An 18,425-nucleotide genomic window follows, 5' to 3' on the forward strand; every position below is an offset into this window, starting at 1 on the left:
ATTATTCTGCCAATGGTCACCCAAAATTCATGTCATTTTTGCATGCAAAATACATTTATTCCATTCTAAAGCCCCCCAAAGTCTTAATTCAGTGCATCACCAGTTCTAAAGTCTGAAGTCCAAAGGCTTATCTAAATATCATCTAAATCATATATGGGTGAGACTTGAGGTATGATGCATCCTGAGACAAAATTCTTCTCCAGCTGTGAACCTGTGAAACCAGGGGAAGTATGTGCTTCCAAAATATAATAATAAGGCATAGAATACATATTCCCATTTCAAAAGGGAGAAATCAGAAGAAAGAAGGGGTGACAGGTGCCAAGCAAGTCTAAAACCTAGCAAGGCAAATTCTGTTTGATCTTGTTTGATGAAATATCTGGGTACCTTGTGGCCCAGTCAAGTTGACAGATAAAAGTAACCATCACAGGTCACATTTCCTATTTCTTTGTACATTTGGTTATTTTGGATTTGCCTTGCATAGTGTGAATTTTACAATGTAGGAACTTTGGATTCTGTTATTTCCTCCAAAGGGTGTTAATTCTTTTAGTTTAACAGACAGTTAACTTGCCTGAACTCAAACTCCAAACTCTTGTCCACTCTGTAATGGGAAGCATCTGAAATCTTTGTTCAATTTTTTTTAACCTTAGCTGGGCACTTCGAGTTTTTCTGTGCATATATAGTTCAGGAGACAGCCACAGATTTGGGCTAAGTTTATTGACAGAATTTGGAACACCCCTTTTGTGGCTCTCTCCCTCCTGGGATACCCCTTTCTCTCACTTTTGAGTTATTGTCCTTGTTTCTAACCCTGTCCTCTAGTCTGGTGCTGTATTTGAATTACAGTGGTTTATTCATCTCATTTTCTTCCAAGCTAGTTGATTGTGCTTAAGTTTTTGAAGTTTTATTATAATGGATAGAAACATATTTCTACCTTGTAATTGACTATAGTCGTTTTTTTTGCTGTCTACTTTCTTGATTTTTTTGGGGAAAATTTGAATGTGTTAGAAATGTGATGTATAACTACAAAATATTAGTAATACCTTATGAATATGTTAGAAATGTGTATATAACTAAAAAATATAAATATTAATACCCTTTGCCTTGGTTTTATTTAGTTTTCCACCAGGCAATGAGTAGTGATAGGCCCACAACTCCTTAGCTTTTATTTCTGTCTCAATTTTTCATTTTCAGGAAGCACTTGCCTTGTAATATGTGATATCCTTTTACTCTTTGTTATACATAGGTTAGTGTTGAAAGTGGAAATAAATAATAATATAGCCTTTTCTACAATCCTGCCTTTGCCATCTGATGCAATTATTATCTGGCTTATTCTCTCCCCTGCTCCCGCCCCCCAAGTTTTATTGAGAAATAATTGACATACACCACTGTATAAGTTTGAGGTGTACAGCATGATGGTTTGACTTACATATATTATGAAATGATTACCACAGTGATTACCACATGTGGGTGCAGATACCTTTTCAAGTTAGTGTTTTTGTTTCCTTTGGTTACATTCTCAGAAGTGGAATTGCTGGGTCGTATGGTAGTTAGTTCTATTTTAAATTTTTTGAGGAACCTCCATACTGTTTTCTGTAGTGGCTGCACTGATTACAGTCCCACCAATGATGCACAAGGGTTCCCTTTTCTCCACACCCACACCAGCATTTGTCATCTCTTATCTTTTTGATGATGGGTCTGGCCTGTTCTTTAGCCTAATATGGGCATTACTGACATTTGGGGCAGGATAATTCTTCGTTGTGGAGGACTGTCCTGTGCATTGCAGGATGTTTAGTAGTATCCCTAGTCTACCCACTATATGCCAGTAACACCCTCACCCCAGTTATGACAAGCAGAAATGTTTCCTGGGGTGGGGCAGCGTTCCTCTAGTTGTGAACTATTGAGCCCAAATCTAATGAGGAAAAAACAGCTAAGTTATATGGGCTTCTCTGTGTTCTAATTATACTGTGATGTTTATAGGTAAATAGTTCTTGTAAAGAAGATGACTTCAAGCAGAAGCAACCAAACAAGAAAAAGAGGATCATCTATGATTCAGGTAATATTTCTTTTGAGGAGCTTTCAAGTTTAAAAACTATTTTATATCTGTTAGAATAGTGTTTTCCAGACTGACGTTCTGAGACACACAGCTCTCCATGATGTTAACAGGTGCTGTGAGAAGAGGGCTCTATGTTCAAGTAAAGTTGAAAACAACTTTATTATGCTACAGAATTTATCAGAGCTGAAATATGTTAATATATTAAAGTTTTGTTTGGGAGGGGAGATAGTATATACAGTGTGTCTGAAACTTACTTTGAATATGGTATATTTATTTTTTAAAATATTCATATTAGCTTCTCTTTCAGTTGAAGTTCTTAGAAGCTGAATTTGAAAAAATAGTGCCATAAAATGTTGCTTTAGAAACAAAGATCTAAAATATAATTTGTGTGCTTTTGATCTGGTCCTTTTTTGTTGCAGTTAAAAAGGAACAAACACAAAAACTTTGAATATACAGTTGACTCTTGAATAATGCAAGGGTTGGGGCTTCAACCCCCCTTGTAGTTGAAAATCTGCATATAACTTTTGACTACCTGCAAAACTTAAGTACTAATAGCCTACTGCTGATCAGAAGCCTTGTCAATAACATAAAAAGTCAATTAATACATATTTTGTATGTTATATATAGTTTTTACTATATTCTTACAATAAGTAAGCTAGAGAAAAGAAAGTTATTAAGAGAATCTTAAGGCGAGAAAATACCTTTACAGTACTGTGCTGTATTTATTGATACTGTAAGTTTATGTCATCTGTTTACAAGATGAATCATCTCTCAGTATTGTCTAATATGATACAAAAGACTGTAGATGTTATATGTATTACTAACACTAGACATCAAAAATGAAAGGGTAATGTGAAAAGGAAGTTCGTATTTATTTACAGATATAACACTTCATGCATTGATAATGAAGAAGCAGTAGTATGATTACTTTATGGTAGCCTAGTGTTGTTGATACAATTGCTTCATGATAGCCTAGCCTATGCGCTAATGAATGAATCTGTTATAAAATTTTGGCATACAGTATTACAGTCATATTCATAATACAGTATTGGAAACATTGTTACATTAAAAAAAACTCACCTGTGATGATAGATAGGCTGATATGCAGTTTCTCTAGTTACAGAGAGGCATACTGTATAGTAATGTAATTCTTTGAAAGCAAAGTTATAAAACAAAACTTACACATTAATTTTATATTAAAAATCACCTTATACCTATGTGTAGGGAGAGACTAGTATCTACATATATTTTATGCATTCATAACATACTTTTTACTTAACTTTTTCGATATTTCTAGGCTACGTGGTTTGTCTCTTTTTTCAAATTGTTGCAAATCTCCAAAAGTTTTTCCAACGTATTTATTGAAAAAAATTTGTGTATATGTAGACATGTGCAATTCAAACCCGTGTTCAAGGATCAACTGTACTTTTAAGATTGGGAACATACACTTTTTTTTTTTTTTTTTTTTTTTTGTGGTACGCGGGCCTCTCACTGTTGTGGCCTCCCCCGTTGCGGGGCACAGGCTCCGGACGCGCAGGCTCAGCGGCCATGGCTCACGGGCCCAGCCGCTCCGCGGCATGTGGGATCCTCCCGGACCGGGGCACGAACCCATATCCCCTGCATCGGCAGGCGGACTCTCAACCACTGCGCCACCAGGGAAGCCCGGGAACATACACTTTTATGCATGCCTTTTGATATGTTAAAATAATGGTAGAACTCAGGAAGTTTTAGGTTTTGCTTTTTTTTGAGAAGATCTATTTGGTGTGAATTCTTTTTTTTTTTTTTTTGCTATACACGGGCCTCTCACTGTTGTGGCCTCTCCCGTTGTGGAGCACTGGCTCCGGACGCGCAGGCTCAGTGGCCATGGCTCACGGGGCCTAGCTGCTCCGCGGCACGTGGGATCTTCCCAGACCGGGGCACGAACTCGTGTCCCCTGCATTGGCAGGCGGACTCTCAACCACTGCGCCACCAGCGAAGCCCGGTGTGAATTCTTAAAAATTAGAAATGTAACCTAAGGAAGCATTTATAGATTGTCAGGATTTTGACAGTGGTCGCAAAGATTCTGACTCATTTTCTAAAAGTACTTGGGTGTTTATTGTGAGTCTTTTACTGCTGTATAGAATTGTAAAGAATTTGAAATAAGTACATATCACCATTCCCCAGGAGTTTCCATCTTTTGGGAAAGTGGAAATTTAATTGTTTGATACATTTTAGAACAGTATGAGACAGGATTTAAAAATGCATGGTGAGAGGAAGAGGAAGAACACTAAAGTTTCTGAAACCCCTCTATTGTGTACCAGACATATACTAGGTATTTATACTTTGTCTTGATTTATATTTAAGTGCTCTGGGTGATTAGATTTGTGGTAGACAGAATAATGGCCCCCAAAGATGTCCACACCCTAGTTACTAGAACCTGTGTATATGTTAGGTTACGTGGCAAAAGGGAATTAAAATTGTAGGTGACATTAAGGTTGATAATCAGATGACCTTAAAGTAGGGAGGTTATCTGGATGGGCCCAGTGTGGTCACAAAGAAGAGGAAGGCAGAAGAAGAGATTTAGAGAGAGATTGACTGTGGAAGAAGGTTAGAGAATTAGAGAGATGGCAGCATGAGAAGGACTTTGCCTAATGTTGCAGGCTTTGAAGATAGAGGAAGTGGGGGCCATGAGCTAAGGAATGCTAGCAGTCACTAGAAACTAGAAAGGTGAGGAAATGTATTCTTCCCTATAGTATCCAGAAAGGATCACAGCCATCCTGATGCTTGGTTTTAGCCCAGTGAGACCCAAATTGGATTTCCAACCTCCAGAACTGTGAGATAATACATTTGTGTTGGTTTGTTGTTTTTTTTTGGCTGCTTCATGCGGCATGCAAGAGCTTAGTTCCCTGACCAGGAATAGAACCCGTGACCCCTGCAGTGGAAGCACAGAGTCCTAACCACTGGACCGCTGGGGAATTCCCCATTTGTGTTGTTTTAAGCCACTAAGTTTGTGGTGATTTGTCACAGCAGCAACAGAAAAGTAATACAAAGGCTTAACACTGGATAGAAGGCAACCTATGAGAATTTATAAAGGAGATTTGCCTTGAAAGGGGTCTTGAGGAATTGGTTAATAATAACCGCTTTAAGGGAATTCCGTGGTGGTCCAGTGATTAGGACTTGGTGTTTTTACTTCTGTGGGCCCGGGTTTGATCCCTGGTCAGAGAACTAAGATCCCAAAAGATGCATGGCACAGCCAAAAAACAAACAAAACAAAAAATCCCACTTTAAAAACACACTATATTATACTATCTTTTTTCAAAGTTTTAATTTTCCTCTCATTTAGATTCAGAATCAGAGGAGACAGTGCAGGTAAAAAACTCCAAAAAGCGACCAGAAAAATTGCCACTGTCTTCTAAACCTGCTAAAATTCGACACCAGGATCCTGTTACATACATTTCAGAAACAGGTAAGGGTACCGAATATGTTTACTGTTTTAGAAAAAAGCATAGTGTGTGTTATGTTCTTGAGCTTCTCGTTGGTATCTAAATGTACCTCCTTCACTTTGAACTGAATTTCTGTTGCCTTTTTTGGTTTGTTGAATTATATTTACCAGGGGAAGGTTGTAATTATCTTTGGCATTTTCTGTGAGTTAAGGGCCAGTTATAGGGGAATTCGTTCTTAGAATTTTTTTTAAAGTGCTGTATATTGAAGCATATATGTTGAAGCTCTGTCTTGAATCATATATTCAAATATTATTGGGTTGTTTTAAAACTTTTTAATGTAAGTTTTTTTATCTTGGGTGTTAAAGTCATAACAATCTAAGTATATAATGACTTCATATTTGTGCTTTATAATCTAGCACAGATGTGACCTAAATTCCTTATATTCTCTGGTGACACAAAAGATTTTAGCATTTAAAAAGGATTTTAGCTTTTAAAAAAATGATTGTTATTGTATTTTATTTGAGCTGTTTTGAGTGGTCAAAAAATAAGACATTTATAAATGTACACTAATCTTAAGATTTCATAGTATAAATAATTGTTTCATAGATAGTATTCTTTTATGGTGAGGAGCCCTGAATTATATTGTCATCTTAGGAAAAAAACTTAGATGGGTTCATTATAAAGTCATTTAGATTTTAGCATTGTTAACTCCTAGAGGAGACCATCTTCAAATTCACAGAACCTGTTTTATCAGTTCCTATGTAGAAATGCTTAAAGGGGCCATGAGAGCATCTGATACCTTATTAGTTTGTTCATTAAGGAAGACCTCTGACACCATTATTTTTAGCACCCTGCTACTTGTATTGCTAGTGAAGTGAATACACCTGGTTTGAAGAGACAGGGTAAAAACCACAATTATTTTGACATAGCATGTTACAACTTATATTCAACAGACATTTATTGATTGTCTTTTCCTACCTAGATACTAGGTGCTGGGGATACAAAGATGATTAAAGACTCTTAAATACTATAGGAATTGCCTGAGGCTGCAATATACAATAGTTAGGGAGAGGGCTTGATGGAGAGGGTAAGATTTGATCTAACCCTTGACAGATGAGCCTGTGATGGAGGGAAAGAACATGTCTGGTTAATAAGATGGGATTATTTAAAGCACCGCATCCAGCACAAGGCTTGATGTATTCGCAGGACACTGAAGAGATTGCTTGCTCACATGATGAGGAATAATGAGAGGTAATGAAGCCAGTTTAGGGAAGATCTTGAAAGCTAGGCAGAGGAATTCCACATAGCAGGGAAAAGGGAACCATTAAAGTTTTTGAACAGTTATAGAATGATGAATATAGTATTTAAGAGTGATTGCTAGTATTTAAGGTGGGAAGGAGAATAGAAAAATCGTAATTGGGGAGGCCGAGGCATTTATGGTAATCTACGAGTGAAGTAATGAGAGTCTTAAAAGTTAGCAATAGTTAGGGACTGATCTATAAACATTTTTGGGAGATGAGTTATAGGTTAGGTTTTTGGATTACCTATGGGCTTCATTCAGCCATGCTATCTATGGTTTACTATTAGGATAATTGGAGAGCTGATGTTATTAGCATGCTTACATATAAAATTTTATTTTTTAACATCAGCTTTATTGAGATATAATTCACATACCATACAATTCACCTTTAATGGTTTTTTAAATATAATTTTTTAAAATTGATTTTATTTATTTTTGACTGCATTGGGTCTTTGTTGCTACGTGTGGGCTTTCTCTAGTTGTGGCGAGCGGGGGCTACCCTTTGTTGTGGTGCACTGGCTTCTCATTGCAGTGGCTTCTCTTGTTGCAAAGCACGGGCTCTAGGTACGCGGCATAAGTAGTTGTGGCACATGGGATCAATAGTGGCTCGCGGGCTCTAGAGCACAGGCTCAGTAGTTGTGGCACACAGGCTTAGTTGCTCCGCGGCATGTGGGATCTTCCCAGACCAGGGCTCAAACCTCTGTCGCCTGCAGATTCTTAACCACTGAGCCACCAGGGAAGCCCCACCTTTAATGTTTTAATGTTATTAGAATTTGCTTACACGTATGGGCTGTTACTTGAGAGTATGAAGGTACTCAAGGTAGATAAATTGGTCAGTAAGTAGGGAATGAAACAGGAAAGAAGTCCTTGTGTTGTAGAAGGAAGCTGAGACTGAAAGGTCTGAAGCCCTGCCTGGAGGGTACATCCTTGGTTCTCAACTAACAGCTGTGTGACTGGGCTAAAGGGCAGTGAGTCTGTCTCCCTTTCTGTAAAGCAGAAACGCTAATTGAATAGGCTAGTTGGGAAAACTTAATGGGATGATGCATATGAAAGGGCCAGACCCAGTGCCTGAAACCTATAAATAACAGGCTGTCAAAAGGAAAAAATAAAAATGAAAGAAGCCCACAGGTGAAGCCTTGTAGGCTCTCTGAAACATTTACATAATTGATAAAGTTGTTCAAATGACCAAAGAGAAAATCTAAGTGACATGAACATATTTTCTGTAAAATTTTTGGTAAGCTGAGATAAATTTCTTCATTATGGCCTGTGGCAGATTGACTCTTGAACCTTTCTGTTCTGTTGCTAAATATCTGCTCAGACGCATTGTGCAAATGCGCTTTTCTATTAAAAGGCTCCCTCTTACATCTGGCCACCTTTGTCAAGTTTTGAATATGTGGGAGGGATACTAAAAACCAGTATGGTGATAGGTTTATTATGTAACCGAAGGTGGTGTGATCAAGCTTTCCAGTGACACTCTGAAAACGTCAAAGTTAGTGTGCAGACAGTGATGGCCTTCAACTGTGGATCAAGGCTATCGTTATCTTGTGATTTTAGGTACACAGAAGGGTCAAACAATTTAAGCTCTGATCACAGGTTTTCTTGAACACGGGACTGTTTATTTCAGACCAGGTATTTTCGAATGTTATTTTCTGAAGAGATAACTGTCATCTTATCTGAAATTTTTATGACCATTAGACAGTATTTATATCATGCTGCCAAGGGTATGTACATGTGAAAGTGAATGTTGTCATCTTAGCAAAAAATCTTGGGATACAGTATATCTATCTCATATGATATTCAGTATTACATAGTATTCTGCTTTTTCCTGGCTTTGAGATACAGGAAAGAAGTTAGCTGTTTTTTTGCCATACTTTTTTATGCCTTGGAATGATAGGTGAATGGGAGAAAAGCCCTTTCCTTCCCATCATAAAAGAGAATGAGACTGTTAAAAAGAAGTCTGCAATAAAATTAGCATAATAAAATCAGAAATATAATGAGTTTCAAAAAAAGAAAAGTGCAGCTTCTTGAAATAAACTAACTAGAAATTTTTTGACCATAAATTAATTCTTTTATTCTTTTTTTTAAGCTAAAACTACATACAAATTCTCAATACTGGTTATGAATAAGTATTCATATTGTAGAAATAAATATTTATCAGTATATTGGGACTTGCCTGACAGTCCAGTGGTTAAGACTTCATGCTTCCAATTCTGGGGGCATGGGTTTGATCCCTGGTCAGGGAACTAAGATCCCACATGCCACGTGGCCAAAAAAAACCCAAAACAACAACAACAACAATTTATCAGTATAAGGTTAAATAAAATATTTGTGGTACTAAAATTGTACTTTTTTTTTTTGGAGTTTGGAGCTTCTTGTGGAAAAGGATTATATGATATGATTCAGTTTTAAAAGCCTGTTAATACCAAAAGAAACAATTTTCTTTACTATTCCATATTTTATCTTTTATAAACCAACTTTTTTTTTCCTTACAGCATAGCATGTGTAGTGTTTAAGAGCATGAGCTCTTGAGTAAAACCTCCTGCCTGGGTTAAACCTTCATTTACCTTCCCTGTGTCTTAGTTTCCTTGTTTGTAAAATGGGGGTATTACTAGTGCCTACATCAGAGGCCTTTGTGCTTGATCAAATGAGATAATGCTTGAAAAGCAATTAAAATAGGGTCTGGCACATTACTGAAATGCTCAGTAAGTATTAACTGTTATTATATTTTGACCTGATCGTATATCTACATCTGCCTTTAAGATTATGCTAAAGACATTGGCTTTTGCATAGATACTTAGGGCTTTTTTTGATTATATAACTGTGCTTTAGAAACTAAGAAATTGTGTCTGACCCATTTATGTTATAGATGTTCTTTGTCCAGTATGGGAACTACTACATGTGGCTATTGAGCACTTGAAACCCAAATTGAGAATGTTTTACTTGTGAAGTATAGATTTCAAAGACTTACTACAAATAAAAGGATAAATTATCTTATTAATAATTTTTTAGCATTGATTACATGTTGAAATAATAATCTGAATATGTTGGGATAAATGAAATATATCATTAAAATTAATTTCATCTTTCTTTTTCCTTTTTAAAAATGTGGCATGCATTTTATTCCCGTTGCACAGTGCTTTTTTTTTTTTTGGCTGTACGCAGGCCTGTCACTGTTGTGGCCTCGCCCATTGCGGAGCACAGGCTCCGGACGCGCAGGCTCAGCAGCCATGACTCACGGGCCTAGCCGCTCTGCGACATGTGGGATCTTCCCGGACCGGGGCACAAAGCCATGTCCCCTGCATCGGCAGGCGGACTCTCAACCACTGCGCCACCAGGGAAGCCCTGCACAGTGCTTTATAAACAATGAGAAACATACTTAGGAAATAACCTTTCTTTATTTATTTTTAAATATTTATTTATTTATTTACTTTGGGTGTACTGGGTCTTAGTTTCTCCATGCGGGCTCTTAGTTGTGGCCTGCGGACTTCTTAGTTGTGGCATGCATGTGGGATCTAGTTCCCCGACCAGGGGTTGAACCTGGGCACCCTGTGTTGGGAGTGCAGAGTCTTACCCACTGGACCACCAAGGAAGTCTTGGAAATAACCTTACTTTAGAAAATAACCTACTAAGCAGCTATACTCCAATAAAAATTAATTTAAAAAAAAGGTTAAAAAAGAAAAGAAAATAACCTATTTAACCTACTTCAGGTGCTTTTGTTTGTACTATTACACAATTCTTTAGGCTATATTATTATACAGATCTTTAAGCTTATCATTTAGCTCCATGACACACTTTTCATCGTCACTTTGTTTGATTAAATTTGTCTTCTATTGCGTATTGATTTTTTTCAAGTTTCTTTTTGATGCGGACTATTTTTAAAGTTTTTATTGAATTTGTTAAAGTATTGCTTCTGTTTTATGTTTTGGTTTTTTGACCTCGAGGCATGTGAGATCTTAGCTCCCCAACCAGGGATAGAACCTGCACCCCCTGCATTGGAAGGCAAAGTCTTAACCACTGGACTGCCAGGGAAGTCCCTTATTGATTTTTAAAGTACTTTAACTACATTAGTTTCCCATATTACAGGAAAAGGAAAAAAATTGCTTATACATATCTTTATAGCTAACCATTGACGGTAGTAAAATGTTCTTGTAGGTTGGTAAAAATCCAAATACTTGTTGTACTGGGTAAATATGTTTACTTTTAGTTGTTTAATGAAGTGAGAGACCTTGAGTTTTGTTTGACACAGATGACCTTTTATTATGCAGTTTCATCAGGGGCTGCTTGTGTTTGGTTGAAAATGGTGGGGGTTTTCCCAATCTTGAGAATTGTTTATGAGGGGTAGTTTTAAAAAAATTTTTATTGGAGTATAGTTGATTTACAATGTTGTGTTAGTTTCACGTGTACAGCAAAGTGAATATATGTGCATATATATATATATATCTCCACTCATTTTTAGATTCTTTTCCCATATAGGTCATAACAGAGTATTGAGTTGAGTTCCCTGTGCTATACAGTAGGTCCTTATTAGTTATCTCTTTTTTTTTTTTTTTTTTTTTTTTTACGGTACGTGGGCCTCTCACTGTTGTGGCCTCTCCTGCTGCACAGCACAGGCTCCGGACGTGCAGGCTCAGTGACCATGGCTCACGGGCCCAGCCGCTTCGTGGCATGTGGGATCTTCCCGGACCAGGGCACGAACCTGTATCCCCTGCATCGGCAGGCGGACTCTCAACCACTGTGCCACCAGGGAAGCTCAGTTATCTCTTTTATACATAGTAGTGTGTATATGTCAATCCCAATCTCCCAATTTGTCCCCTCCCCACTTCCTCCCTGGGTAACCATGTTTGTTTTCTACATCTGTGACTCTTTTTCTGTTTTGTAAATAAGTTCATCTGTACCATTTTTTTGGATTCCACATATAAGCAATATCATGTGATATTTGTCTTTGTCTGACTTACTTCACTCAGTATGACAATCTCTGGGTCCATCCGTGTTGCAGCAAATGGCATTATTTCATTCTTTTTTATGGCTGCATAGTATTCCACCATATATATATATATATGTACCACGTCTTTTTATCCACTCCTCTGTCAATGGACATTTAGGTTGCTTCCATGTCTTGGCTATTGTAAATAATGCTGCAGCGAACATTCGGGTGCATGTATCTTTTCAAATTATGGTTTTCTTCACATATATGCCCAGGAGCGGGATTGCCAGATCATATGGTAGTTTTATTTGGCCACATGGCTTGTGGGGTCTTTTTATCTTTTTTTTTTCGGTACACGGGCCTCTCACTGTTGTGGCCTCTCCTGTTGTGGAGCACAGGCTCCGAACGCGCAGGCTCAGCAGCCATGGCTCACAGGCCCAGCCGCTCCAAGGCATGTGGGATCTTCCTGGACCGGGGCATGAACCCGCGTCCCCTGCATCGGCAGGCGGACTCTCAACCACTGCGCCACCAGGGAAGCCCGCATATGGTAGTTTTATATGTAATTTTTTAAGGAACCTCCATACTGTTCTCCATAATGGTTGTACCAGTTTACATTCCCACCAACAGTGTAGGAGGGTTTCCTCTTCTCCACACCCTCTCCATCTCTCTACCCCCTCTTCAGCATTTGTTATTTATAGACTTTTTAATGATGGCCATTCTGACTGGTGTGAGGTGATAACCTCATTGTAGTTTTGATTTGCATTTCTCTAGTAATTAGTGATGTTGAGCATCTTTTCATGTGATTTTTGGCCCTCTGTATGTCTTCTTTGGAGAAATGTCTATTTAGATCTTCTGCCGATGTTCTGATTGGGTTGTTTGGGTTTTTTTAAAATATTGTATTAAGAAATGTACAAACAGGAGCTGTTTGTATATTTTGGAGATTAATCCCTTGTTCGTTGCTTCATTTAAAAATATTTTCTCCCATTCTGTGGGTTGTTATGACTGGTAATTTTTATTGAGCATATAATTTCAGAGGCTGATAGTGTTCCTGAAGTTATAATTATTTTGGGGACATTAAGTGGGAAAATATTGGGAATGTGGTATTCTCTAGGTTACCATGTAATATCAGTGACTTGTGACTCGGGGAAAATAGCAGCAGAAAATATTATTGGGGAATGTGTGTGCTAATTTTTAGTGACATATAGCTTTGTGTACCAGATAAATAGGAATAGATTTCTGTAGAGGATAAAGAACTTCTCTTAGATATTTTCAGGGAAACCCAGTGTGACTGAGATAGAGAATTTCCTTGAAGTGAGAGGAAACCTAAGAACTGTGTATTATATTTCTTTCATTATACTTGTTCAAAAATTAATATGGATTTAAAATCAATATTAAAAAATTAATAATACTGTTAATATTTATAGTCTTTATAAGACTATAAAAGAAACTAAGTTTAGATTTTTGAAGATGAGTATTTAGATTAATATTAAGTAACACATTCTCACTGATAAAGAAACAATTCACATAAAAAATGTTCCATTCTTTCATCCATCCCTTTTGCCTTACATAGCTATATAAATTTTTTAAAAAAATATATATACACACATATATTTACATATATACACGTATTTGAGAGTGGCATCTTGTAACATTTCTGCAGCTTGCTTTTTCATAACTTAATGTCTCCTTCCCTTCTTCCTTCTCGCCTTTTCTCCCCTCCCTCCCTCCCCACCCCTCAGGCTCTCTCAATACAGAAAGATTCCTATCTCATTATTTTAAATGTCTGCATAGTAAATTTTAATAGTATGCATTTAATTTTTCTCATATTCTTATTTTGGATATTGGATTATTGATGTGAACATACTTGTTTATGCTTCATTGTAATAGAACATATTTACACGGACAGTTCACAATGAAGAATATTATCACTTAAAAGAGAATAGAATTTCTTGAGGTTAAGTGGCATTTGTTCTAAGGGTGTAGTTTATTCACCTATATTATGAAGAATAGAAGGGGGTTCCACTTTGTGCTTCTCAGGTCCAGAAAAGGGACTTTGTTTATCCTTACTATATTATTTTTCTGAAAATTTTTTTCTGAAACTCTTATGTTTTTATCTTGTTAGATTCCAGGCTTCTGTATTCTGATTCTGTCATCTTTTTAAAAATTTTACATTTGAATACTTTCATTTAACAATATTAAATTCTCACTGATTTATTTATTTAACAAACATGATTTTTCACTGTTTGTGCCCAACAGTGTACTGGACAATCTATGAAATATATAAGAGAATAAAGCTCAGCCCTGTCTTCAAGGGCTTAAACTCTACTGGGGAGATAAGCCTTTTACATAAAAATTGTAATACAAGGAAACAATTAACAGTGATAAAAATATCTTCCCAGGATATTTGGGCATGAGAGAGGTAACTTTTATTTTGGAAGTTCAGGAAACATTTCCTGGTAGAGAGAGAAATTTGAGATAAACGTCAAAGGTTTTGGTAGGATTTAACATGGAGATTTAGGTACTGTGTATACTAGAAAGGAGAATAATGTGAAGTTTGGAAATCAGTAGTGCTATTTCATGTGCATTATTCACTACTTTCTAACTTATAGAAAGAGAAAATTTACTTTAAAAAATTCAATTTATAAACTTTCACAGATTTACTTACACCAGATTAATACTACTTAGTATTGTATCGTACCTTGTATTTTCTTAATTACAGTATCATGTGTAGGAATCTCTTACTTTACTTGAAACCTCTGTGTACATGTGAAAGGCAGGGAGAATTCGACCTTAAATTTTGTCTTGTATCCTATTATAAATTTTTTTCAAAACACTTTTATAATGACTTCATGGAATGGAATAACATTATTTATTTTATGGCTTATATTTCCTATCTGTCTCATTTGATCTTCAAAACTACCTAATATTAGGGCTGACTTGCTTTAAGAAAACTTACTCTCAAAGAATCAAGTTTCAATCTAAGGTTGCACAAAGCTTCAGTGTGAAAGAATCCTGTAGTTCTTTGGATGCCCATCATCCACTTATTTTTTATATAATCTGATTTCATATCTTTTACAAATTTGATAAACCTATCTATGTATTTCTCTCTGAATCATTAGTAAAATTGTTTAGTATTAAGGGACATGTAAAGAAACCTTTTTCAAAATTGACATTATCGAATATCAGCATCCTGGATACAGCTTTTCAGTTTCTTCTGAAGAGCTTTTCAATTATTTATGAATCTCAGAAACCACTGTTACGTATCTTGTATTTCTCCATCTTGCCATAAATCAGTGCTTCTTAATCAAGGGTGATTTTGCCTTCCAGCAAAAAATCTGGCATATCTGGAGTGCTATTTTTGGTCATCACAACTGGCTGATGCTGTGGCATCTAGTTGGTAGAGGCCAGAGTTGCTACTAAACATCCTACAATGCACCAGAGAGCCCCCTACAACAATTATTTGGCTCAAAATGTCAATAATGCAGAGGTTAAAAACCCTGCCATAGCCTATCAGAAGACAATTTGGTAGATGCTTTGTTACAGTCCAGACATCCCTGTTTCTAATATTCATCTCATCTACTAGTCCTATAACTCAAATAATAAATGATGGCTCAGGCCAGCATAGTTTAATCTCAGTGAATCTCTGTCTGCTTCTGTGAAAATACTCTCTTTTTGGTTTTTGTTTGTTTGTTTTTTATTTTAATTTTTTATTCAAGTATAGTTGATTTATAATGTGTTAATTTCTGCTATACAGCAAAGTAATTCAGTTATACATATATTTACATTTTTTTTCATATTCTTTTTCATTATGGTTTATCACAGGATACTGAATATAGCTTACTGTGCTATACAGTAGGACCTTGTTGTTTATCTATTCTATATATAATAGTTTGCATCTGCTAACCACAAACTCCCGCTCCATCCCTCCCTCACCCCCCTCCCCCTTGGCAACAACAAGTCTGTTCTCTATGTCTGTGAGTCTGTTTCTGTTGTGTAGATGAGTTCATTTGTGTCATTTTAGATTCCACATATAAGTGGTATCATATGGTATTCATCTTTCTCTTTCTGACTTCAGTTAGTATGATAATCTCTAGTTGAATCCATGTTGCTGCAAATGGCATTATTTCATTCTTTTTTATGGCTGAGTAGTATTCCATTGTGTATATGTACCACATCTTTATCCATTCATCTGTTGATGGACATTTAGGTTGTTTCCATGTCTTGGCTATTGTGAGTAGTGCTGCTGTGAACATTGGGGTGCATGTATCTTTTTGAATTATAGTTTTGTCTAGATATATGCCCAGTAGTGGGATTGCTGGTTCATACGGTAGTTCTATTTTTAGTTTTCTGAGGAACCTCCATACTGTTTTCCATAGTGGTTGCACCAACTTACATTCCCACCAATAGTGTAGGAGGGTTCCCTTTTCTCCACCCCCTCTTAAACATTTGTTATTTGTTGACTTTTTAATGATGGCCATTCTGACTGGTGTGAGGTGATATCTCATTGTAGTTTTGATTTGCATTTCTCTAGTAATTAGCCATGTTGAGCATCTTTTCTTGTGACTGTTGGCCATCTGTAAATATTCTCTTTTTGCCCTGCTCTTGATATTGTTGTGTAGAATTGTTACCAAACCTTTCTCCTTCTGTATTTCTTTTTTTTTTCTCCTTCTATATTTCTGTAGTTGGGAATCTGCCTTTCTCTTTTTGACAATTAGGACTCCATTTCTTCTCTTTACTCTTTAGAGACTTCTTCCATTTTATATGATGATTCAAGGTCACTGATATCCTTTAGCAATTTCATTCCCAAATTCATTTTGACTAAAGCATCATTATAAGAGCTAGATGCTTTCTTATAGTCTTTTTTCCCTAGTTTGCTCTTCAGTCCCCTTTCAGTAGTGCATATTATGAGACCTGAAAAAAAATTCAGTGGCATATGAAGTGGGAGAACTGAAAAGGACATAGTGAATAATGAAGCCCTAGAGTATCTGGAATGATTATTGAGTGTCTGAAACATCTTTGAAAATGAACAGGCTGTTGTTTTCTGGTGACACATATTTTATTGTCAGGTACTTGTGAAAGTATGAGAGATACAGGATTGTATTCCAGAATGCTAAGGAAGTAGGATTATATTATGAAAATGTCATTAAGCACTAATAAAACAATATACAGGTGATTTATACTTGGTCTTAGCATAGAAACCAGCATTGTTATGTACTCTCATGTGCAGGGAAGTGGAATGTGAATGGAAGTGGAGAATCGCATTGCTGAACCACTCCCTTAACTCTTCCGGTCAGTCAAGTTTTCCTTCTGTTGCCCTTCATGCTTTAGAGTTGTAAGAAGCTCTGGGTAATGTACCTGTGGCTAGTTGTCTAAGCCCTCCCTCCCCTAACCCTGAACCTCCTTTTTCTTTTCTTATGAGATGCAGTGGAGACGGAGGAAGGAGGTGAGTAAGTAGTAAAATGTTCCACTTTCTTCTCCTGCGTTGTTTTCTTAGTAATTGAAACCAGCTGTGACTTTCCATGGACTGTTATTCCTGCTCTGGGGATAAATGGTAGGTAACATCACAGCACAAGCCAGTATTTTTTCTCTTAATGATAAATATCATTACTTAGCTACCTCACTAGACCTCACGAATTATTAAATAATTTTATTCTTAAAATATAACTTGGGCTTCCCTGGTGGTGCAGTGGTTGAGAGTCCGCCTGCCGATGCAGGGGACACAGGTTCGTGCCCCGGTCTGGGAGGATCCCACATGCCGCGGAGCGGCTGGGCCCGTGAGCCACGGCCGCTGAGCCTACGCATCTGGAGCCTGTGCCCTGCAATGGGAGAGGCCACAACAGTGAGAGGCCCATGTACCAAAAATAAATAAATAAATAAAAAGTGTATATATATATATATATATATAAATAAATAAAACTGACTCCATTTGATTCTAAGAGGATTTATTAGTAAAGAATCATGATATCTCTAAATTTCTTGATTAAGGATGAGCAGTATCAGTTTTATTTCATTATACTGAAATATATCTGACTCACCACATAAATCATTCAGTGATTCACCCCAGAATGTCTGATTCTCACACCCCATAAGCGGTGTAAAGATGATATGTGTAGTTTCTCTTCCATCCACTTAATTAACAAATATTTATTGAAGACTTGGAATATGCATGAACCTTTCTCTTATGTCCATAACCAAAATGACAGTTTGGATTTTTGACTCAAGGAAGTATTGAAAAGAAACTTAGTAGAAAAAGACTCTAAAGACTCAGATTCCCTTTTTAGTTTTTGACTTGTTGCAAAATAAATTATTTTAAATCTCTGTAACCAGATTCTCTAGGATGTTCTCCATTAATATGGTTTCTGTGTATTTCACACTGAAGGAAAAAAATCAGAATCCCAAACTCTCAGCAGTAGGAACTTCAGAATTAGATTTTTTTAGAGACCTGCACATTATTTTCTTGCTCTTTCATTTGTTATCCTTTTAAATAAATGAATGTATCTAACTCAGAGTGGCAAAGCAATCTTCTCTTCTAGGCAATTCCTCTGCTGTATGTTGGATAATGCTAGTTTATGTGGTGATTCTTACCACATTTGAGGTTATGTTGTATATAAATAAAAATAAATGATGTTTTTATAAGGAGTCAGATATCCTGGGGGGAGATTCTAAGTGTTCAGTTGCCCATGATTTTCAACTAGGTCACAGAAATTTGACTTAGATCTATTTATCATT

The 18,425-nt window shown here is 36.6% G+C and overlaps 1 protein-coding gene across 2 annotated transcripts in view; it reads left to right on the forward strand.

The window, feature by feature from the left end:
• Window positions 1-18,425, forward strand: part of RFC1 (replication factor C subunit 1) — an 85,144-nt gene that overhangs the window by 26,591 nt on the left and 40,128 nt on the right. For both annotated transcript variants that reach the window (XM_059067040.2, XM_067036272.1), the window contains exons 3-4: window positions 1,975-2,050; window positions 5,373-5,495. In XM_059067040.2, coding sequence (XP_058923023.1) covers window positions 1,975-2,050; window positions 5,373-5,495 — 199 coding nt within the window. The remainder of the gene's footprint in view (window positions 1-1,974; window positions 2,051-5,372; window positions 5,496-18,425) is intronic.

The sequence above is a fragment of the Kogia breviceps genome, chromosome 6 (assembly GCF_026419965.1).
Source record: "Kogia breviceps isolate mKogBre1 chromosome 6, mKogBre1 haplotype 1, whole genome shotgun sequence".
Lineage (NCBI taxonomy): Eukaryota > Metazoa > Chordata > Mammalia > Artiodactyla > Physeteridae > Kogia > Kogia breviceps.